The sequence below is a fragment of the Linderina pennispora genome, assembly GCF_002104995.1.
Source record: "Linderina pennispora strain ATCC 12442 chromosome Unknown DL89scaffold_12, whole genome shotgun sequence".
NCBI lineage: Eukaryota > Fungi > Kickxellomycota > Kickxellomycetes > Kickxellales > Kickxellaceae > Linderina > Linderina pennispora.
Window position 1 is genome coordinate 57550 of NW_024468260.1, and position 22702 is coordinate 80251.

At 54.2% G+C, this 22702-nt stretch overlaps 11 protein-coding genes and 1 non-coding gene across 12 annotated transcripts; 8 read left to right on the forward strand and 4 right to left on the reverse strand.

The window, feature by feature from the left end:
- Positions 1-24: 24 nt before the first annotated feature.
- DL89DRAFT_269228 (uncharacterized protein) lies at positions 25-2104 on the reverse strand. Its single transcript, XM_040888206.1, has one exon. It carries the CDS (start codon positions 2086-2088, stop codon positions 340-342), a length of 1749 nt encoding a protein of 582 aa, XP_040741287.1. The 5' UTR covers positions 2089-2104; the 3' UTR covers positions 25-339.
- A 7255-nt stretch (positions 2105-9359) lies between these two features.
- On the forward strand, positions 9360-9913 carry DL89DRAFT_269230 (uncharacterized protein). The gene has a single exon (XM_040888207.1). It carries the CDS (start codon positions 9481-9483, stop codon positions 9697-9699), a length of 219 nt encoding a protein of 72 aa, XP_040741288.1. The 5' UTR covers positions 9360-9480; the 3' UTR covers positions 9700-9913.
- A 1540-nt stretch (positions 9914-11453) lies between these two features.
- Positions 11454-11718, forward strand: DL89DRAFT_269232 (uncharacterized protein). Its single transcript, XM_040888208.1, has one exon. The coding sequence runs from the start codon at positions 11458-11460 to the stop codon at positions 11626-11628; it is 171 nt and encodes a 56-aa protein (XP_040741289.1). The 5' UTR covers positions 11454-11457; the 3' UTR covers positions 11629-11718.
- Positions 11719-11912: 194 nt separating this feature from the next.
- Positions 11913-12354, forward strand: DL89DRAFT_269233 (uncharacterized protein). The gene has a single exon (XM_040888209.1). It carries the CDS (start codon positions 11917-11919, stop codon positions 12133-12135), a length of 219 nt encoding a protein of 72 aa, XP_040741290.1. The 5' UTR covers positions 11913-11916; the 3' UTR covers positions 12136-12354.
- Positions 12355-12545: 191 nt separating this feature from the next.
- DL89DRAFT_269234 (uncharacterized protein) lies at positions 12546-12813 on the reverse strand. The gene has a single exon (XM_040888210.1). It carries the CDS (start codon positions 12806-12808, stop codon positions 12638-12640), a length of 171 nt encoding a protein of 56 aa, XP_040741291.1. The 5' UTR covers positions 12809-12813; the 3' UTR covers positions 12546-12637.
- A 41-nt stretch (positions 12814-12854) lies between these two features.
- On the forward strand, positions 12855-12926 carry DL89DRAFT_t117. Its single transcript has one exon. It is a non-coding gene; the product is annotated as a tRNA-Glu (tRNA).
- Positions 12927-13884: 958 nt separating this feature from the next.
- On the forward strand, positions 13885-14764 carry DL89DRAFT_269235 (uncharacterized protein; the record flags this gene model as incomplete). The annotated part of the gene is made up of 1 exon (XM_040888211.1): positions 13885-14764. A coding segment is annotated over exon 1 (518 nt), but the record flags the coding sequence as incomplete, so codon positions are not given.
- Positions 14725-15209, reverse strand: DL89DRAFT_43676 (Erg28-like protein). The gene has a single exon (XM_040891660.1). The coding sequence runs from the start codon at positions 15145-15147 to the stop codon at positions 14752-14754; it is 396 nt and encodes a 131-aa protein (XP_040741293.1). The 5' UTR covers positions 15148-15209; the 3' UTR covers positions 14725-14751.
- Positions 15210-15439: 230 nt separating this feature from the next.
- Positions 15440-15921, forward strand: DL89DRAFT_225861 (uncharacterized protein; the record flags this gene model as incomplete). Its single annotated transcript, XM_040884778.1, has 2 exons — positions 15440-15496; positions 15697-15921. The coding sequence occupies 2 exons, from the start codon at positions 15440-15442 to the stop codon at positions 15919-15921; spliced, it is 282 nt and encodes a 93-aa protein (XP_040741294.1).
- Positions 15922-16560: 639 nt separating this feature from the next.
- Positions 16561-17880, forward strand: DL89DRAFT_275551 (peptidase S10, serine carboxypeptidase; the record flags this gene model as incomplete). The annotated part of the gene is made up of 1 exon (XM_040889324.1): positions 16561-17880. The coding sequence occupies one exon, from the start codon at positions 16561-16563 to the stop codon at positions 17878-17880; it is 1320 nt and encodes a 439-aa protein (XP_040741295.1).
- A 704-nt stretch (positions 17881-18584) lies between these two features.
- On the forward strand, positions 18585-19610 carry DL89DRAFT_324210 (PLC-like phosphodiesterase; the record flags this gene model as incomplete). Its single annotated transcript, XM_040891437.1, has 1 exon — positions 18585-19610. One exon carries the CDS (start codon positions 18585-18587, stop codon positions 19608-19610), a length of 1026 nt encoding a protein of 341 aa, XP_040741296.1.
- DL89DRAFT_269237 (putative NEDD8-activating enzyme E1 regulatory subunit) lies at positions 19500-22693 on the reverse strand. Its single transcript, XM_040888212.1, has 6 exons — positions 22555-22693; positions 22375-22478; positions 21602-21949; positions 20832-21151; positions 20666-20725; positions 19500-20352 (listed from the first exon to the last, which is right to left on the reverse strand). Exons 1-6 carry the CDS (start codon positions 22623-22625, stop codon positions 19636-19638), a joined length of 1620 nt encoding a protein of 539 aa, XP_040741297.1. The 5' UTR covers positions 22626-22693; the 3' UTR covers positions 19500-19635.
- Positions 22694-22702: the final 9 nt, after the last annotated feature.

Below are 22702 nucleotides of genomic sequence, written 5' to 3' on the forward strand. Positions count from 1 at the left end.
ACAGCTCTACTTCTTCGTCCAAGTATTCTATCATGAAGCATCCGCCTGGATCTCTTTTGTGGAGCAGGACTCGTAGACCAGTACAGGCCCTGCGGCAGTTTAGTCGCAAGCCAAATGACACGCAGCGTGCTGCTGCACATAGCAGCCGGAAGGAGCAGTTTGCTGTATACCGGATCGATACCAACGGCGTCCAGCATCCGCTGCAGGGAAAGTACGACACGCGGGCGGAAGCAGAGCGCATTGCCTCCCACTACGATAGTCTTGGGCACAAGAACGGGTATTTTGTCAAGCGTGTCACTGGGGGCTAGAATAGCTGGCACATGAGCTGCTGTGGTCGCCTCATTTCCTAGACCTTTCGTCAATGGCAGACCGAAGCTCGTTCAACATGCTGTGGATGTCGTTTCTGCGCTCGCGCGCCTCGATCTCGCCCTCACGTTTCTGGCGCTGCAGTCGGATACGCTCACTGCGGTCAAGGAGCTGCGGTTTTCCGTTAGAACTCTGCCCACGCGACTCCTGGATCGCTGGATCGGCCTCGAAGGTTTGCTCAGGAACATCCAAGTCGTTCAGGTCAAACCCCGAGTACCCTAATACGCGTGCACCACCGGAAATATCGTGTTGGTCAACCACACAGTTTGTGCTTTCTCCGGAGCTGCTCGACGCCTGTGACCCCTCACTATCATCGCATGTCAAGACCGTCAGTGCTGCCTGGTATTGGGCATTGAGGGTGTCCAGTTCTGCCTTTAGTGATGAAAACAGCCGGGCTGTTGCTTCTGGGCTAGGTCGGTTTACCGCACCGCTGTTCAACTCCTGGCACCCGTCATCATCCAGCCCAATGCTTTCACGGCAGACTATCATTTTCGCCCTAAGAGTATGCAGGGATTCTGACATGGCACTGAGCAGCCGAAGCAGCGGGTGTTGGCTAAGCGTGCGGTCAGACTTGATATCCATCAGCGATGCCCACCGTGCCGAGGTATGCGCCGAATTTTCGACCTTCCGTATCATGTCTACACCCTTTTCTGATGCAGCTCTGATATGTGCAAACATGGCCAGTGTCTTTCCCGAAAGTTCACTCCGCAGTGCTGCAGCGGAGCTCATCGTGGGTAAGGACAGTGGCTCGGCAGTGTCAAGCACTCGCTGCAGCCATCGCCGGCGTAGACCAAAGTGCAGCTCAAACCGGGCCCGTAGTACTTCGAGTGGCAGCCCGCTGTCGCTAAAATCGGTGTGCTGGGTGAACTTTTCTCTGGTTTGCGATAGTTCAAGCAGGGTATCCTGGTCGGCAACCTGCTCAACAGCCAATGCAACCGCGTCAAACGATTCGCGCAATGCCTCACCAACTGCAGTGCGTAGGTATACTGCAGTGCGCATGGCTCCACGGCCTGGTCGGGCATCAACACCAGGTATGGAGCTGGGTGATGCCCAGCGAAACCCACGAGCTACAAGCTCAGTCTCCTGTACCAACCGCAGCGCGCGCTGTATCGCTACGTCTAGCACACGGCTCGATTGACACATGTCCGCAAGACTGTCAATATACTCCTCGGCTCGATGTGCTGCTGCTATTTGACTGGAGTACTTGTGCCATGATGACCAAACGACTGCAGCAGCTATGAGTGCACTCAGGGCCATCAGAGCTGGCCGTACGCTGCTTCTAGTCCTGAATAGGACAGCGGCACCAAGCACCAGCGGCCCAGCCGTATGCTTGGCTATGTCGTTACTACGACTGCTGCGCGGTCTTAGATCGCCCAATTGCTGGCTAGGCATATCAGTGGCGTGCCTGTGGCTAGTGCGTGGTGTGTACCGTACCGCCATGCAGCCAGAATTTGCCAGTGTACGCACAATGCTATCCCACATCACAGAACACAGCCTGGCTTCGAACTCCATATCAGAACTATTTCCTAAAGATAGATTGCCATGCAGCCAGCTTTGTGCACGGGTCCAAAGCGATAGCGGGATAAGGGGTTTCGCATGGTCTGGTCCGCCGGTCGTGGTAAATCCAGCTCTATTGCTGTCAATGATCAATGATTCACCCGCTGCAATATCCTTCAAGTAGTCTCCAAGCGGTGAGTCTTCAAACGCGACCAGTTCAGTCATAATAGGCAGGTGGTATTATAATATCTGGAAATAAATGAATAACCGAAGAAGCCAAACGCTACCAAGAAAAATAAGGAGTAATCCCAAATAACCAGTGGCTCCCTGTTTTTGAAAACAAACGCTATCAGGATAGGAATAGATTATGGAGATGGATGGCCTGTAGCTGATTCCAATGCGGGTGGATAATAATCAGCATAAGTGATATGATAATCGAGATTTGAAACTGGGTATCACATCGAACCATCTGCTTTTTAAAGTGACTATATCTTCTAGACTGATATTATATAGTGTCACTCTCCTCATAGCCACAGAAAATGCAGTGGTAATACACTGTGAGCACAGGTGTAAACCTATGTGTATTTGTGAACAAAAGCATGAACTAAGGAATAGTATAGGTGAGTTAGGGCAGAGGAAATAGAGGGAGAGATAGAGGGGGCAGGTAATTGTGTAAAATAAGCATATAGCTGATATTACATAATGATATATGCTATTATTATCTTAATATGACAGATACTTGAATGATAGATATCTATCATAGTTACTATAATGCAGTAAAATAACTATACCTAAAAGTATTTATTAAATAGTGAGCCCTAGCGAATCAGTTGAAGTTTTTTTAGGATACCAAAGGAGGTTTTGGAGAACAACTATATTTGGCATCGTTTGTTTAATAGTTCATTTAATTATTATATTCACAATAGATACCACTTAACATTTTGGATATAGCAAATGGATAAGTAAATTAATAAATGATTTCTATATCACTATTTGAATATTCTTTTACAATGTTCATCTCTTAGAATGACTGCCATATATGATTACCCCACCTTTTATTAATCGACTGTTAGACCATGTCTAACACAATGTCGAGCTGTCCTGCAAATAATGCAGCTGCCAACACCCCAGCCAAATTGATTACTGAAGCTATATTATCACACCTATCATGCCGTAATTGGTCCACGGTTGAACCATGGCATGGTTACACATCAGAGTTTCTTTTTTTTTTCCTTTTTCCCTTCTCTTTTCTCCCGTTCTTTTCCTTCGTCACATGCTGCTGTTCTGCTATCTTCGGTAACTGTTCCTGACCATCGCTGGCCTATTCGATACCCACGAATGGATTTGCTGCGATGCGTCTGGCTCTCAACATCTACTAACAGATGGCGTCCAATATGCATTTATCGGGTCTCTACTGACATGGGTGCGCCGTCCCGAGGTCATCTGGTAGCCGATAGCGGCAAGTATCATGCTCCGTTCGCCGAAGTCCATCCTGCCGAGCGGGTATAGATACGGCCATGGACAGCGAGCTAAATTTAGTTTCATTGTCTACTTTTCAGAATATTATCCCTCCAAAAAGTTTACTTAGTTATATTCTATTAGGTTTTCCAAGAGTCATTGTCAGGAACGTTACAATCGAAGCCGTAGATTGTCCCACAGATTTCCACGAACGAAAGAAAGAGCTTGCTAGTTTGCTACTTCACAAGATTATTCATATTTGCACGACAAGTACTAGTTATTTATATTCACAGAACTCGTTTGTTTATTTCGAGCAAGACCAGCGACTACTATGTCTTCCGCGACCGACCCAGACAGGGCTGGGGATCGACCCACTCACCAGGCCTCTCCTTCACTCCTTTTAAATTTCACATATCAGCTGTTATGCCCGTCGTTGACGATCATGAAAATGATGCTGAGATGCTCCCGGATCAAGATCAAGAAGCAAGACTATCCCGCGTCTCCCCGCCTGTCTCAGTTCCAAGTCCACAAGACCAGTCTCATAGCCATGCGACAATGGTTGACCCGATCACCGGGATTCTTATTGTCCATGCAGCTCCCAGACTCTAGTGTGCATCGGAGTATATAAGCACATATCTTGTAGATGCACATAGATGGGAGGACAGAGAACCCGACTCAAAACCCGACTCAGCTACTTTGATCTCCTGAACCCGACCTCTTCAATACATAGTATATTCGATAGTATTCCTGTATTTCGTGGAAACTCGGTAGGCTCCGATTCGAGCACTTCCTTCCACTCCGCCAATTCCCTATCACCCGAGGCAGGTGACAACACATGTCGTGTGTCTACGACGACTGGACTTGAAGCTCCGAGTCGAACCCCGGAAATTCCCGAGTGATCGTCAGTGACTGGTTATTACTGCGCCACCCGATACACCAAATATGGGCTATATGCATGTATCAACCTTCCATAGTCGTGCATAAGTGCCCGACGCTGACAAATGCAGTCAAAGTCGGCGCGTTGTGTGGGGTAAAATCTCGATATAAAGAGCATCGAAAGAGATCAAGGGACATCATCATGATCGAGAAAACGACATCGACGACCGACGACCGACGACGACGACGACGACGACCACTGAGCAGACTTGCCTATTTTTTTGTGATTCCATATTATTTCTATTTTTTTGAGCACTGTTATGATGACGCCCACTTCTGCAAGCATGTCGAGGGCCGCAGGTGCCACAAGCCCGAATGCCCCCTAACCAACTCTGTGGAAACAGTCATCCCCAACCAGGAGGAATCGCTGTTCCCCACAGACACGACAAATGGAGCCCGACAGGGAGGAATCTAACATGATAGTGATATGCACGGCGTCTCTCCGTACGCCATGAAGTGAGGCAGAACAGCCCGCACTACTGGAGCAAAGATAAAAGGTCATCGGCCAGTATGGCATAAGACATCGCGCAACAGCACGTCTCCGCCTCTCCACAGCGGAGTACCCCTTCATCATTCCACTGCTCGATGGCGGCTGACACCCGTGCCTCGACGCTCTCTTTCCAGCAGGTTAAGGTGCCTGCAAGTAGTGGATTCTGGAATTGCCCTGCGCTGGCGCTCGGCCACACCTCACCACCCTCGTCGCCCACCAAGCCTGATGAGCGCCACACCCCCTGGACTCTGCGGACACTGGCACACGGCCCGGCACAATCATCAACCACCGCTGCAACGTGGCCGAGGGCCCAGAGGGCCAGAGCCAGACCCTCTGGGGCAACAGACGCTGAGAAAAGGGGTGACGAGTCTGAATCTGGGGGTTCAACACCAGTCGAACCGCGCACACTAGCCAGGCAGGGCCCCAGTTGTCCGGTCGGCCCGGGCGCGGGAGCGCACTGCCGGTGCACTGCCCCGCCCCCAATGCACCTCCCCGCACCAGGTCCCTGTTCAGCTCTGCCCTCAGACACGCCCGCGGCAACAGCTGCAAGTTTTCTTCCAACTCTCAAGGTGTTGGGCAGTGTCACCCGACTCCTCAGGACTGCACCGCGCCTAAGCCCGCGCCCGCATGCGGGACCTCGGGTCCACGTGTGCCCGGTCCGGCAGCAGTCCACTGTGGTGGCTGGTCCATGGTGCCTCGCGGCCACCGTGGTATCCTGGACCACCTGCGCAGGAGGGCAAGCGTCTTCTAATTCAGCAAACAAGCGGAATGCAGAATTGCCTGTAGCCACACGCACACTCCGCTCTGACCCAGGGCAGGCCGGCGTCTCGTCACGTACCACGCCGCTGGCACAGGCAGGCGACCATCCGGCCGCATCACCCACAGCTTGCTGTGCCCCAACCAGGTGCATCGGAACCGTCCTACTCGCCGCAGCCCCAGCGCCAACATCCGTGGACGGACCCGTGCGGTGTGGTGCAGCAGTATCCAAACCCACCGCTCGCGTCCCACTCAGCCCCTCAGCAGCCCAATGCTGGATGCCCCCCGTTAGGAATTCCCGGCAGAGAGCCCCAACAGCAGCGTGAGCCACACCAGGGTTGCAGGCAACTGGCCAAGCTTCAAGGAGAAGTGTCGCATCCACTCTCCCCCCCCCCCGCGTGACCCCCGGTCCACTCGGGTACAGCCTGGCATCCTGTGACCATGGGCAAGCACCTGCGCACCAGCATCATGCGCAGCGTGGCCAGACCAGGTTGTGGGGCCGCGGGTCCTTTGCAGGCCTGCATGGTGCCATCGCCCAGCATTTCCCCCGCGTCTGCAAGCTGGCGGCTGGTCTCGGGAGAGCGCACGACACCACACCAATGACAGGTGCAGTGTGCGGCGTGGTCCTTGCTGCCAGTGTCAGTCAACACCAACGTAGCCAGTACTGCGTACACCAGCGCCAGTGCAGCCGCCACTTGCAGCTGAGCACGCCTGATGCGGGCGAGTGAGTCGTCCCCGGCGGCAGCTCCAATTTCCTGGGCTGTGTGTGGCCTGAGGCGAGCTGGCCGAGCGGGCTGGCGGCGCACGTCTCTCCCAGCCGGGAAATGCGGCGGGCGTGGGCGCCCCACTGCTGCCTAGCACTTCAGGATCCAGGCCCGGCAGCTTCTGCCCGCATGCCTTAAGAATCTCCCTGCACTCCACCACTGACAGACTTACACTGCAGCTTGGAAAGCCGCGCAGGCCTGTCTTTACGCTAGCGGCGCCCAGTGGCCCACGCTGGCCCAATTGTCCAGGAAGGCGTGATGAGACCCCGACGCTGCCCACTCCCTGGCAGCCAGGGAAAGAGCCTTCAGCGGTGGCCTTGGGACGCAGACAGCGCGTGGTCCTGCCAGTGGAGTGAGCCTGGTCTTCGCAGCCCGCAGTGACACCAGCACACGCCAGGCTTGCAGCTATGCTGACAGCATCACAAGCGCCAGCTGCACGGAATAGTTCGTGCTGGCGGGGCACACCTTCACGACTGAGGCCTTTCCCCCCGCGCTCCCAGTCCAACCCCTGAGCCTAGTGAGCCGGGTGTATCGCCGGGAAGCGACACCGTAGTCACCAGCGCCCCGGCCAGCCATCCCCCCCCCGCTGAGAAGGATGGGCAGGGCCACTGCTTGGGGATCCAGTACCACAGCCTCCGCCGACCACACCCCCGGCGCACAGTTGGACGCCGGTGTGCCGGCTGCCCCAACGCTGGGGCTATCAGCCCACAGTGCCTTCTCCCGGATCCAGCCTGGCAGCAGGGGTTGCCGTGGCGCGCAAGCCCATTGCCCAGCAATGCCCTCAGTGTGCCAGGGTGTGCCTACGCCGCGGCCCACCACCGTCCGCCCAACCACACGGACAGCGCGGCAGCCGGAGCCTGCTGCTCCACCACCACTAGTGAGGTGGCGGCTCCCAGCAAGGCCCGCGGCTCCGTCGGCCTGTGCTAGCTTGCTCGCCACCTGCAACATACCATAGGGAGCTGGGCCTGCGCAACTGATCCCTAGCGGTACGCAATACCTCACTTCTCCAGCCCGTGCGACAAGCTGCTGCACCCTGCCAGAGCGGCGGCGGCCATTCGGGGCCCCGGTTGGCAGTACGGCATTGCCGGCCAAGGCACACCAGTCCGCCAGGGCCTGAGTGCCATCCTCAGCCAGTCTTGACCCCGTGGCCAGCAGTGGCCCACAGAACGCATGTTCTGGCACTTGTTCAACCCATATGGGCACAAAACGCAGGGTGTTTCCAACCGCTCCGAGGCTTGACCCTTCTGCCTGACCAGCGTATTCCCATATGCCCCACCACTGCACCCCGGAGACCACTACCAAACTGACAGTGGCAGCTGGCACACGCCCTGGTAACATGGCGGCCAATGAGTGTATTTTCCTGTTGGGCACTAGCCCCACACAAGTGCTAGCCCTCAGTGCAGCAAGATGCGAGTCCAAATCACTGCCAGAGGGGATCGCACCACAGTGGCCTGACAACAGGGCCACAGGTAGTATCACCTGCCGCCCACTTGGCCCTGCTGGCTCTGGTGGTGCGCTGCCACCAGCAACCGAGCTAGTGGAAGTGGGTTCCCCAGAGGCCGCCCGCGTCCGCCGACACACGAGCAATGCAACCGTGTGACTCAGGGGGATCGTAGGGGCACCGCGCCCCACCTTCCCACAGGCTGGTGGCAACCGTGAACCATCTGATAAGAAGTGGGCCCGCCTCACCTGCCTCCAAGGCCCGACCCACCCCGAGCGCTGGACGTGGCCTGGCTCTTCAAGTAGGAGCTGCAAAACCATGCCCAAGGGTATCCACAGGTTGGCTTCAGCCGCCACCCACGCGCCACCGCACTCTGCGGCCAGCCGCCCGCGCGATCGACTCCCAACCTCACCGAAGCCCAAGCCACCCAAACAGCCATGTTTTCCACTACATGCTCCAGCCGCTAGGGGCAGTAAGCGCAAAACCGGATGCTGCGCGCTAGCACGTAATGCAGCTGCTATGATGCGTCTGTAGCGCAGAACCACTTCCACCACCCAGCCACGCAGCCCCGGGTGGCCTGGTGCTGCACCACTGACTGCTGGTGGAAGCCAAGCTGCCTCGGTCGCAGGGCGAGGTTCCTCGGTGCCTCCAGCACCGTGCATCGTGCAACAGGGGCACTCGACGCAGTCGAACGGTGCGCACAGCCTACCCTCCATGGCTATCGTCACTGATGGGCCTAGCGCAGCTTCCTCGCGGTAAGCTGTCGTGACTAGTGGCCCGAAGAGCAGGTGGCCCAGGCGCACGGGAATGCCTCCGGGGAGGGCCTGCCCACCATATAGCTGTGATGGCTTGGCGCCGCACGCCGCAGCTACCACCTCAGGCAGCCGGTAAGCCAAAACTGCCCCCGTACATAGGGCGCAGGACACCTTTAAGCCATCCACCCCAGTGCGGCCAGCCCGCCACATGCGAGCCCCTGAGCAGATAGACCACACTTGGCCAATGACAGCACTCAGTACTAGGCGTTGTGAGGCCCTTCCGAACATGCCAGGGTCACTCAGGGCCGCAACGCCAGCCTCGAAGAGTGCCCCAGTCTTAGACGGCGGGACTAATGACGGGAAGAAGCAGACGTCCCCGGAGGGTGAGCACCAGTCGTGGCACTCGAAGTCCGAGGCCAGGACTTCGGCCACACCCCCAGACAACAGGGCGCGCTCAGCTGGCCCGCCGGTGAAATACCCGGCAGCGCCGAATCCAATACCCGCCAGCCAGCCATCCATCACTGCGGCCGTCTTAACACACAGGCCAGCACAAGCCTCGCCACAGCGACCCTCCCCAAAATCTGCGGTGCGAGCATGCCCGCGTGTGTGGCCCCGGCGGCGGCACACAGCGACAGCTATGTCGTACCCACTCTCATATGGGACTCGGACCCAGCCTGACCGCAGCAGCGCATGAGGCCTGTCCAAGAGCAACCCGGGCTGATGGGCGGCCAGGCCAGCTCCGCCCACGGACTGTGTGCCGCTGCGGTGCCTGCGCGCACCCGTGCCACAAACGATCCTGACCGTTGCCCGCACCACGTTGCCTTCAGTGCACGCTGGCTGCCCGGCCCAGTGGCTTGCCGCCCACCACCGTTGAGTGGCCGTTGCTGCGGCCACAACAGGCCCCCGTGGCAAGGCTGGCCCTAGTCCCCGGCCTTCCAAGTACTCGTCAGCCCAGGCCTCAGCGGAGGCTGCACCAATCCCTGACAGCCGACCGCTAAGCTCAGCAGCCACCACGCCATGCTGCCCCAGCATACCACTACACGCCAACGCGGCCCCAGCAAGGAGTGGTCTGCTACACTCCCCAAAGCCAGTGAGACCTCCAACGAGCCTGGATCCGCCAACCGGCTGCGCCGCGCCAACCCCTGGATCTGCCCGTTCCTGCCAGGCGGCGACAATCGACCACCACACCCCCTTGCCCTCCTGGGCTGGGTGCTCGACCTGCCGGGACAGCGGTAGCCACCCACTTGCAGCCGCGCAAAGCTCCGCCCGTGCAGGCAGTGGTGTGCTCCAACCAGCCGATGCACCACACGGCACCCCTGCGGCACAGGCCTCAACAAGCGCACTGGGCCCGGCGTTGTAGCTGAATGAACTGCCATCCCATCCCAAGTTGCTCCCATGCAACACTAGTGAGTCTTCTTGCGTTGAACGATCCATGTGGATGAACTCAGTGCTCAAAAAATAGAAATAACATGAAATCACAAGAAAATCTTCTAAAGTTAACTGAGGCGTTATACGCAAAGTTTTATAAATAAGAAATGAGAAAATACTAAGCGGCTAAACCGATAAAGAAGAAGAAAAAGAAAAGTTCTTTCAGAGAGAAACTCAACGTCACATAGTTGGTGGTCTGTCTAGTCAGGATTTTCCTCACAGTGACTTGCCGATTTGGGACTAACTGTGTAGTCCATCGACTAGTGTCCAACATCTTCACACAGAATTGTTTCATCCTCTCCCAATCAGTCATTTTCAAATTACCCTTAAAATCAGAGTTTCTAAATAGTCAGCAATACATATCAGACACTGTTATGACGACGCCCACTTCTGCAAGCATGTCGAGGGCCGCAGGTGCCACAAGCCCAAATGCCCCCCTAACCAACTCTGTGGAAACAGTCATCCCCAACCAGGAGGAATCACTGTTCCCCGCAGACATGGCACACAGCAGCTTTTACGATTGTTATGCTCAACTCAGATGAGCATGAACATGACGAAGTCCACCTTCGAGATCAAGATCAAGATCAAGACCCGGGTCAAAACAACATCACACATGCGCAAGGTTCCATTCGGAATACAAACACAAGATCAAGTACACTGCCTCACCTATGGAACTAGTCCGCACTTTATGCTCCTCATAGGGATCCTAACACAGGAATCCCTATTGTATACACTACACCTAAAGTGTAGCCAAGACACTCGTTGACTACTCCATATATATGGAGAAGTCAGGCCAACAAGACAAGACAAGAACAAGCCCCTGAATAGTCTAAGAACTCAGAACTTGTTCCAATATAACCTGTCACAATCCCAACATATTCACCTCGACCCTTGAGCTCTGGTTCGAGCTCCTCCAGTGCTAGCTCCTTTGCTAGCATATTATCATGTTCTGCCATGACCTGCTTCGACAGGTCTGGCAGTCATGGGGGGAGTAGCATTGATCATTGCCATCTTAAATAATTCTTGTTTGTGAGAATAAAATAGGAGATTGACAAGGTAGTCTGTCTACACACAGAGAGTGTAGTAAGGTATGAAGAGATTCGGGGGGGGGGTGTTTGCTTGCTTTAATGAGTGCCAAGTGCACAGATATGAGTTGAGTATTCTTTGGCTTGCACTAAATCTGCTCCGTTCCATCAATGGTGAACAACTTAGATACACGAAAAACCTACTGAAAAATACTACTGAATCCAAGAGCTACTATCATATCGTCATACTTTTATATGGATCCTGTGGAGGCATCCTTCACTGTTGGACATACAATGATCTGACTCGGATCCCAATTATTTATAGGCCATAAGGACTAAATCACAGCTTTCTGGGCTGCCAGTCCTTGCTCCTATTTTTATCGACATCTACCTTGAGCTCAGTATATGAAAATATCACACAAGGACAGCTTCGATGATTTCTCACATCATTTAGTGATCACCTTGATGTGCCCACTGATTTGTAGTTGATCCATGGAATGCCTGACACAAGGTCACAGCATTACATCACTCCTACCATGTTATGCTCGAATCTGATGAGCATGAACATGATGACTTGGCTCGAACTCCCACGATATCCCCTAACCCGGCTCCCATGGATCTAAGTCCGCACGTGGTACAACAATACAGTACCTTTATGCCACAAAGACCAGTGACCAGTATTCCTGTCATTCATGCAATGCAACATCACTAGCAAGATACTAGTGCATCGAAGCATATATATGCTTCAACTCAACAAGACTCTAAGACAATTCATCATCCAGTATCTACTAGAGTTCCCTACTTGTATATTCTGTTTCAACCTGTTTTCCTCCTGTTTTGAGTTCGAATACAATTTATTTGAACTTCAACCCGAACCCGACAAGATCCCCTGACTCCGTCCTCCTACTCTAGCACCTGACTTGGACACATCCGCAAGTAGTTCCTCTAGCCCCAAGTTCTACTCCGTTGCTTCCTCTGCCACTGACATAATACAGCTGTTATGCTCAACCCGGATGAGCATGAACATGATGAAGCTCACCTTCAAGATCAAGATCAAGATCAAGACCCAGGTCAAGACAACATTACACATGCACAAGGTTCCACTTGCAATATAAACACAAGTGCACTGCCTCATCTACAGAATAAGTCCGCCCTTTATGCTCCTCTTATAGATCCTAACACAGGAATTCCTATCATATATGCTACACATAAAGTGTAGCCAAGACACTCATTGACTACTCCATATATATGGAGAAGTCAGACCGACAAGACAAGACAAGAACAACAAGCCCCCGAATATTCCTTAACTCAGAACCTATTTGCCAATATAACCCATTATGATCCCAACCTTCTCTCCCCAACGTCTGAGCTCCGGTTTGAGCTCTTCTAATGCTAGCTCCTTTGCTAGCATATTATCACTCCCACCAAGTGATAACACAGCTGTTATGTCAGTGGCAGAGGAAGCAATAGAGTAGAACTCGGGGCTGGAGGAACTACTTGCAGATGTGTCCGAGTCGGGTGCTAGAGCAGGAGGACGGAGTCAGGGGATCTTGTCGGGTTTGGGTTGAAGTTCAAATAAATTGTATTCGAACTCAAAACAGGAGGAAAACAGGTTGAAACAGAATAGATGAGTAGGGAACTCTAGTAGACACTGGATGATGAATTGTCTTGGAGTCTTGTCGAGTTGAAGCATATATATGCTTCGATGCACTAGTGTCTTGCTAGTGACGTTGCGTTGCATGAACGACGGGAATACCGGTCACTGGTCTTTGCGGCATAAAGGTACTGCATTGTTGTACCACGTGCGGACTTAGATCCATGGGAGCCGGGTCAGGGGATATCGTGGGAGTTCGAGCCGAGTCATCATGTTCATGCTCATCTGATTCGAGCATAACACAGCAGCTTGTACGATGATTATCTCGTGAAGAGCGCTTCAAATCCGCAATGGTCCAGTGGCTAGGATCCGACGCTCTCACCGTCGTGGCCGGGGTTCGATTCCCCGTTGCGGAATTTTTGCACCCTGCGAGTCCTATCTCTTGTTTTATACTTCTCACCCTTGTTGAAGCGGTAGCTTGATCCATCTGGTGTGTCACTTCCACTGCTGATATAATGTCACTTTTTCTATTTCATATTTTGTTATTGTAAATGTTATTGACGCCGTTCCTCGTCTTTACCATTTATCATGCCGTATAGTATCATTATTATTGTTACCGTTATTTCATGCGAAAGCTGGTTAGGATCATCTCTATATTAGTTGAGCTCGCATCGAAGGCGCCGCAAGTATAGCATATCTATGTTGTAATATGCGTATGGAACTCTACGCCATATTAGTGGGCCTATCATTAGGCCAATATCAACCTATTGAATAGTGCAACCGCTCCATTATACCATTTTTGAATTCCGTTCACTATTCCATCAAGCAATGGTGCTGCTTTTCGCCGGATCCGGGTGCCAGCATCAATGGTGTCGCCAATAACGGTGCCCAGGACCAAGCCCGTGGTAGTGGAGGTTCCCGGTCCAGCTGCTATTGTTCGCAGCTCGGATTCGGACTTCTGAAGGACAATGTTACATGGCTGTGGCACGAGCATCTTCGATTATTAGCATGGCCATGTCCGACTCTTGTTGGTTTTCCCTTTTTGTTCTCCAAGTAGAAACCTTCCAAAACTCCAGCACCATATATATCAATAAACACCAGCAATAATTCTACATCACTTTGGGTGTTTGTGGTTTTGTATTACTGGAGGACATTCATAAATCGAATTATGTAATCCCATGTGCATGTTTTCGGCACAAGCACACAAGGGTGGCCGTGGTATTTCCATTGTGATGGTGATAGTGCAATGTCTCATTTATTGCTTGGATCTTTAGTATCCAATAATTACAATTAGATTTCCTGATTAACACTTCGTCGATGGAGTTTTTTTTGCTGGTCTCTGTCTGTCTCGCTGTTAACTGACGCTTCCCTTTTCCTCTTAGCAGCCTCAGCATCGATTTCTTAAGTTTTCACGTACACAAACGCGCCTGGAGGAAAATGTCCAATTCAGACGAGAGAATGGAGGTGGCGTCGACAAAGCCGGCCAAACGCAAAACGGCGGCTGAGATCAGACACATCCACAAGGAGCAGCAGCGGATTGCTCGTGAGGGTTCAGCCGAGACGCAGGAAGGAGCACACGCATATCTGCAGCAATGGGAGGAGGAGCGCGATGCATGGAAGTTCAATAAGGCAAAGCAAAATTGGATTATTCGGCATCTATACGTCGCAACGCAGATACCCGAGCCCCAGTTTGCCATAGCCTTGAAGTACTTTTCGGTGCTGACTGGTAAGCTGCGCGACAGCTTACTAAAGGAGGCGAGGCTGGTGCGCGACCCAGTCACTGCCGATTCGCCGGAGCTACAGCAGCTGAGATCGAAGGCTCTCGGTGTGCTGCCGTCGCATGTTACCAAGGCACAGGCAAACTCAATCAAGAAGGCGAGGCGCGAGGCACGAATCGCCAAGGCATTGAAGGAGAGCGAGAGTGGGGCAGCAGCGAAGGAAGAGGAGGAGGATGATGGTGATAAAGAGGAGTCGGCAGTGGCTGTCTCCGAGACCGTAACCAAGCGGGCTGAGCGCATGATCGAGGTGTTAACCAGCCCACCAGAGAATACTAACGATGAGGGCAAGAGCAAGAAGGACAAGAAAGACAAGAAGGACAAGAAACGCAAGCACAAGGATGAAGATGGCTGCACAGACGGCGACTCTGAGAGAAAAAAGTCCAAAAAGTCCAAGAAGGAATCAAAATAGCTAACATTTTATTCCGTCAACTAGACGTGTTGCAGCAAGCATATCTAATGAAGCCTAGCGCACATAGAGATCGCGATCCTTTATCATCCAGACGATGGAGGTCAGTGCAACGCAGAATGTGCTGATGACGGGGCCAGGGAACCGGACAGACTTGTAGACGACGGTCTCGGAAACAAAGTGCGTGCAGGCAATGACATACGACCAAAAGGTGATGTCGTAAACCATAGCGTTGTTCATGTTGTAGGCGCACTGGTACCGAAGGATTGCCGACAGGGCAGTCCATGCAGCAAAGACATGCGATGTCAGCTGCGTTACCTGCTCGGGCTGGCGCGAGTAGATGCGGCGGGTGAGGCCGAGCGGGGAGAGAATGCACTGGGCAGTATTGAACACTGAGAACACTGCTGAGAGCAAAATGAACTTTGGGAGACCGCCAACAGGGAGCGCAAACATTGTCGTTGTTTGGAGGTACAAGTTGTAAGGCGCTGGGAGAGAGAGCGAAAGAATGACTGAGGCGCTTGGTCTGTCAAGGGTCTGGAAAATCGGCTGTATGCAAGCGACACAGTCAAGTGGTTATGGACGATCAAGAAAGGAAGGAGCAGCAAACAAAGCTTGGCTTCTTGGCACATTTTTCTCTTTTACTTCTTCCTCATTTGCGGCTCATTCCCATCACCCTTCTCATTTAATCACTTCCTGCATTCGAGCTTTCCAGCCGCAACGACATAGCGAGAGAAGCAATACGACCATGGGCTTTGTTGAGGAACTCAAGACCGGAAACTTTAGTCTCTACGGGCAATGGCAAGTGCTAAGCAGGCGGCCAGAAAGGAGCATGGAAGGGGGAGTGCGAACCAAACACAGGGAACTGGAGCACCCGTATACTAATGCGATGATTTCTCCTGTGTAGGATGGCGCTATTGTCTGGAGTGCGTAAGTTGTTGCCGTCTATACCCGGAACATTGTGTTTTGCAAGAGGTTTGCACTGGCACTTTCTGAGCGTGGTAGCTAACCGCTAGGTGTATATCGTTTGCTGTAGTTCTTATTGTCCTCGGTGGGGTGACGTTCTTGTTCCACATTGTGTACTCGATTCTGGCGATCGTGTTTGGCGCCATCTGCATCCTGATCGAGATTCCGTTCTTAATGAAGCTGTGTCCGACGGGGCCGGCGTTCGACAGGGCGTTCGGCGGGCTCAAGAACCACTGGTGGCGGTTTGTTGCATACTTGGTGTAAGTAGTTCTGCGCATAACGCAGGGGGTTCGCCGTATGGTCTGTCGCTGACGCTGCTGGCTTTGTAGGTTTGCGATTGTGATGTGGTCGTCACTAGCCAAGGGCGGGGGCGTTCTGGCAATTGGGGCGGTGACGATTACGTTGGCGGCGGCGTGCTACTTTGTCGCCGCAGTGAAGAAGCAGGCCAAGGTCACATCGGCGATGTTTGGCGGCGGCAACGAGAGCCATCACGGCTTTGACACCACAAACGCGCTTCCGATCTAGGAATGCAGGCTAGGGGGCAGGCAGGACTACCACTGCTAGCCATGTGGGCCAGTGTTTGGTTTGCACGTGATCGGGCGGACGTAATCAGGGGCATGGGAGCGTGGCCGCTGCTTCCTGTCTCTCACCTCTTTCTTCTTTTTAGCTATACTTGTCTTGTTCAAGCCTTCTCTATCGATTACACCTATGAAACTTTATTCTTCCGGCCTTTTGGCGCTGGTGGCAGCCATGGCCTCGCTTGCCGAGGCATCACCAGCCCAGCATGTCTTTCAGCCGCACCTGGGCGGTCTGACCAGCCACGTGCCCAGCCGCCTGATGGCTTCGGCCCGCGAGCCGACTGCCAGCCTCCTGAGCGACGCCAAGTGGTCCAAGGTCGAGACCATGGCAGCCCTGCCCAATTACCAGCTGCGCATCAAGCAACCTCATCTGTGTGCAGCCAACACAACGCAGTACAGCGGCTACCTCGACACCGACGACGACAAGCACTTTTTCTTCTGGTTCTTTGAGGCACGCAATGCACCGCGTGACGACGCACCAGTGATCCTGTGGATGAACGGCGGTCCTGGCTGCAGCTCGTTCACTGGACTTCTAATGGAGCTCGGCCCGTGCCGCGTGGACAAGGGCGGCAAGTCGGCATCCGACCATGTGTATGGATGGAACGACAAGGCACACGTGATTTTCATCGACCAGCCGCTCAATGTCGGGTACTCGTACGGCAAGGACGTCTTCAACTCGATTGCCGCTGGCAAGGACGTGTACAGCTTCTTGCAGCTGTTTTACCACTCGTTCCCCGAGTACGCCGGCAGCGAGCTGCATGTGTTTGGCGAGTCATATGGTGGCCATTATGTGCCAGCGACTGCCAAGGCTATCCATGAGGCCAATCTGGAGTTCACCTCGAAGCAGGCGCTCGGTGCACTGAGTGTTGCCGAGAAGGAGAAGCGTGTTCTGCCGCTGACATCTATTGGTGTCGGCAATGGCCTGACGGACCCGCTGACGCAGTACCGGTACTACGGAAAGATGGCCTGCAACTCGACATACCCGCCTGTTCTCCGGCAGGACCAGTGCGAATCTATGGACAGCAAATACCCGACATGCGCACGGCTCATCGAGGCTTGCTACAAGTGGCAGAACTCGTTGGCGTGTTACCCGGCCGAAATGTACTGCAACAGTATGATGGTCGCGTACCAGCAGTCAGGCGCCAACCCCTACGACGTGCGGATTCCGTGCGAGGGCGGCGACCTCTGCTATCCTATCATGTCCGACATTGACGCGTTCCTGAACGACCCGGCGGTGCAGCAGGAGCTGGGGTCTGATGTCTCCAAGTTCGAGTCGTGCAGCCAAAAGGTTTACAGCGGATTCATTCTCAACGGCGACTGGATGAAGCCGTACCACCGCGAGGTCCCACCGCTGCTGGAGGCTGGAATCCGTGTTTTGATATATGCTGGTGATGCAGACTGGATATGCAACTGGTACGGCAACAAGGCGTGGTCCGAGGCGCTGGAGTGGTCCGGCAAGAGCGGGTTCCAGGGTGAGAAGGACAATGATTGGGTTGTGGACGGCAAGGCTGCTGGCGAAGCACGCACACACAAGAACTTTTCGTTCCTGCGCGTCTTTGGTGCTGGGCACATGGTGCCCTACGACCAGCCCGAGAACTCGCTGGACATGATTAACCGGTGGATCGCGAACAAGCCCTTCTACTAGCAATTTTTGCAGCTCCAAATGACATTCGCGGGCTTGTTTGCTAATCCATGGCACTAGCCAAAGTGCAGCTGTCCCCGTGAGCAACTGCAATCACTTATCTGGCAGCTGAGCGGTGAGCGTGACGTGTTTGGTCTCCCCCTTTTCACCTTTCCCAAATTGCACCATTTAGAATGATTGATCCTGGCCCAGTGTACCGACAATGTGCGTGGCACGAGGGGATAGCAGCGACATGCTTACTGGATGATGATCAGCCTGTCATATAGCGGCGAGTGAGGGATGAGTGCCGGTATATGGCATGCACGATGTAGTCTCACGAGGGTATGCATGTCTCATTTCCTTTCTTGCAGCAAATGTGCCGGAAAATGATCAGCGCTTTCTCAATCCTAGAAAAGCATTGCTGGCAATCTCTTTGACGGGCTATCACGCTGATGTGCGGTAAATGACTCCGAATCCGAGCGAGTTGGGGCTGTGCTATCCAGACCTGGCTGTGAAGGATAAAAACAGCAGTCTCTGGACCGCTATCGCATTAGCCGATGCCCTTCGATATAATTTGCCCGTTGTCTTGTTTATCAATTGGAATCGTATTGTTCCTGCACGCGGTCCCCGCACACCAGCCACCGGTCTCGTTCAAGACTCAGCACCCTTTTACATTTCTTCGCAGCATCGGCTATTTCGGACTGCTTTCTTCCCTGCTCACCCTTATAATGAAACTACTCTTCGTCTTACCGCTGATCCTTGTGTCTTCTGTGTTTTCGCTCAAGTGCCACAGTCAGCAAACGTGTGCGGGGCATGCCGCTCTGTGCGCCAAGCCGTACAACAAGGTGTCCTTTGCCACCACCCACAATGCGTACTCATATGCACCACCGGCCGGCAGCCCAGCGCTAAACCAAGAGCGCACAATCCAGCAGCAGCTCGACGACGGCATCCGCGCCTTCATGCTCGACACGCACAAGCCCCTGGAAATCACAGGAGTGTGGAACAAGATCGTCGCGTGGTTCCAAACCACCTTCCACCGCACAAACGCCGCCGATGCGCCCGAAATCAAAGGCGTGCATCTCTGCCATCAGTCATGCGCGCTTGTGGATAAGGGCACATTGTACGACACACTGAAGGTGTTCAGGCAGTTCCTCAATGAGAATCCGGGCGAAGTCGTGACGTTTATTATCGAGAACTTTGATGCATTCGAGGCAAGCCAGCTCAGCCCCAGCTTCAAGCTCGCCGACCTTGAGCGCTCGGCATTCGCGCCCACATGGGAGCACTCCACAAGTAACCAAAACTACACGTGGCCGACACTCGGGGAGATGGTCGACAGAGACCAGCGCCTGGTTGTGTTCGTCGACAGCCATACCGACACCGCAAAGGTGCCCTATCTGCTTGCTGAATGGGACTACGTGATCGAAACACCATACGCCAACATCCACCCAGTCAGCGAGTTCCCGTGTACGCAGGACCGGCCACGCGACCATGTCCCACGCGACCTGCTTGTGGTCAACCACTTCACATATAATCGCATCACCATTGGTGATAACAATATCGATGTGCCACTGACGGCGAAACAGCTGCAAAAGTACGGGTACAATAGCAAGGAGCAGGTGCAGACTCATCTCGATACATGCACAAAGGTTTGGGGCGCCGAGCGGGTGCCAAACTTTATTACTCTGGACTACTACGACGTCAGCGGCTCAACGCTGCTTGACACAGTGAATAGGGTTAATGGTGTTAGTTCATAGGCTTAATATTTCAACAAGTATGATGTTAGACCGCCACAAAGATGATGCGAGCACTGGCACCGTCGATGATGCACCCGTTGTTGGCTGGCACGTACTGGTGTGTGACCAGCTTGATGGCCTCCTGCGACACAATTCCACCAGCAAGCGATGCGATGTTGTGGAGCTCGGCATGACCTGAGCGTGCCAGTTCACGCACCACATCCTCGGCAACCTCCGACTCAATACTCCACTGCACCAGCAGCTCATTGGCAATTGCCACCAGTTCGGCTGTGTCGTTGTTCACCACGTCATTGCCATCGCCCTGCGTCGAGCTGTCAGCCACGCCAGGGTGCCGCTTGTGCTTGGCAAAGAACACATCCGACGCGCGGAATGCCACGTACTGGTCCAGCGCTCCAGCGCTCACCAGCGCCGAGGCATCCTTGGGCCCCGACTCGAGCTCGTCGTGCAGGGGTGTAAACCGCAGCAGCCGCAGCCGCCTTGCGTCCTTGCAGTACGCATCGATCTCGCCCTGCGAGATGAAATCAGGCGGTAGGTCTAGTGATGCCAGCGACTCGCGTACATGGCGTGCATACTCGGCCTTGTCGGCATCTGCCTTTTGCTTGTACACACGCTGCAGTGCAATGTAGCTCTTGGTGTCGGCCTTCATGTCCGGAATGGTGCCGCTCAGCGGCAGCTGGCCATCGGCATACGGTGAGGCCATGTACGCACGGAGGGCGTGGGCCATAATCCAAAACTTCTCCGACTATAGGACCAGAGCAGTGGAAGGAAGGGAGGCTGTTAGTGTGCGGGCTTACTGCGCAACATGTATTGTCCAGGCCTGCACTACTGCCCCATTATCGCCGCGTCTCTGGTGTAGAGTGCCGCGCAACTGTGGCCACTCCTTTCTGAGACAGTGCAAAGGGGGCAGTCATGTGGGTGAAGCGAGCGGTCACTCTGGCCGCTTGTCCTGCAAATTAAATGTCCGCATGGGTGCCCATTGACAATTACTGCGCACTATTGCCCAACCGACGCACATATATATGTGCATTGTGTGGGACTGCATTGCCGGGACCTACCTTTGCAGTGATGTTCTGGGCGGCGGGGTCGCTGAGAATGCGGCGCACCTCGGCTGGGATCTAAAAATGGCTCTCAAGGGCAGTGTGAGATACGAATGCTCGGTTTCCTACATACACACGACTGGCCTCCCTGTCTGCTGGCTGTCTGCTGGCTGTTTCTACTTGCCTGGTACGGAATCACGTCGCCGTTGACCTTGTCGTGGGCCTCTCTAAAGTTCTCCTCGTCCATATTAGGCGCCATGCAGAGAATCTCCTCTTTGATCTTGCGCTTCTCGGCATACGTGATCGCAGTGTCGCGGCGCACCTCGCGCCCGTTGGCAGTGGCCCAACTGCGCAATGCCTTGAGCACGAGAACCACATATGGGACGTGGGCCAAATCAACGTGGTCAAGAGTGTCCAGGTCAATGGAGTCACTGTGCTCGGCTAGGCCCGGGAATGGCGCTTGAATCCGCAGGTCGGGCGCCAGCTCCTCATGTGACTCGACCACTATAAATAAATATCAGGCGTCAGCATCGGCAAAACATGTGGGTGGTAAAAACCAAAATCAGTAGTAGGACGGGACGGCGTCGGGGGATAGAGAAGCGGTAAAATACGCAAAGGCGTGACCACCGTGGTGAAAAGCAGTCCTCTCCGGCAATGTGACTTGCCCAGGTCACCGCTGCCTCCAATCTGCAATATGGACATCCGGCCCCCGCCGTCGTCCCCCGTAGAAAGAAGAGGTACGCACAGTCATTCCTTGGCTTTTGATGCCGAGCCGCCTGGCACATGCCCGCATATCGCGTGCCCAGGCACGCAGAAAGAGGTGACAAATCAAAGCACGCCACTAGCAAATGGCGGGGACTTCCTCCGGTGCTGAGAAGGCGTGCGGAGGGGCCGGCAGGAAAATAAAATATCCAGGCCGACCCACCGGCGTCGAATGAGAGAAGTGAGACTTACCAGCGTGCTCCGGAATAGCCGTGCGGAGACGGGCAGCAAATCCTGCAGTATCGGCGACCACCAGCGCAATGTTCCTCTCCCAGCACAGCCTGCTGATTCGCTGGACGGTGTGCGCAGGCAGGCCGCAGGCAATGACCAGGGTGGCCGACTCAAGGATGTCTGTCTCTAGGGCGCTCTCTGCGGACTTCACCACAGCGGAGCCGCGCACATCTGGATTGAGCTCAGTGAGCTGCTCGACGATTGCCTCGGCGCGCGGCTTGCCAAGATCAGCGGGTGCAACAAAGAAGTTTGTCAGCACATCCTGCTCGCCAACGGTCGCGTCGTCAATAACCACAAACTCGCCAATGCCTACAGCAGTAAGCAAGCAAACAACAACAGCGGCGGAGCGGGAGCCCACGCATCACTTGCCCATTTGTTAGTTGGAAAGGGTGTGTTATCTCTCGGATACGACTGGATCCGCGGGAGGGGGACTGCTTCGGCTTTGCATGAAGGGTTGGACAGAGATAATCACACACTGCGAATAGGACCGCGAAGGTGTGGGAATCGCCGCCTGCCAATCAGCTCAGTGCAAGGCGGGAGCCTGGTTCGCTCTGTGCGAGGATTCTCCAGCTGACCGGTCCGTTCCTGAGGCAAACAAGAACAGCGCCTGGATGGAAGCCAATGCCCGCGGTCCCAGAAGCGGCAGCTTCAGGAAGCACGCTCTCAGATGATGCCGCCGGCTCTTCCAATCATGCTCCCAGAAGTCAAAATATCCACATGGTGCATCTGCTCACCTGGTAGAATGAGGTTCTTCAGCGACTCTGCCGCCAGTGCCGATGACCCAAAGACACTCACGCGCGCGGTCTCCAGGGCCTGCTGTCCGGTCTCCTGCCACAACCTACACAAAACGCGGGTTTAGCTGGTGCTGCTGCTACGGTCCGAGCGGCGCCTCGGTACTTTTGCTTTGCACTTGCCTGAGCTGGCGATCGTAGCGCTGGGCCTTGTCGGTTGCTGCGGTCGAAGTAGATTCGGGAGTAGCCCTCATTCGCTTGTTTTGTTTCTCGACTGAATCCGCCGCAAGCGTGCGTCGCATCACTAATAGAGCAGAATAAGTTGAAGCAG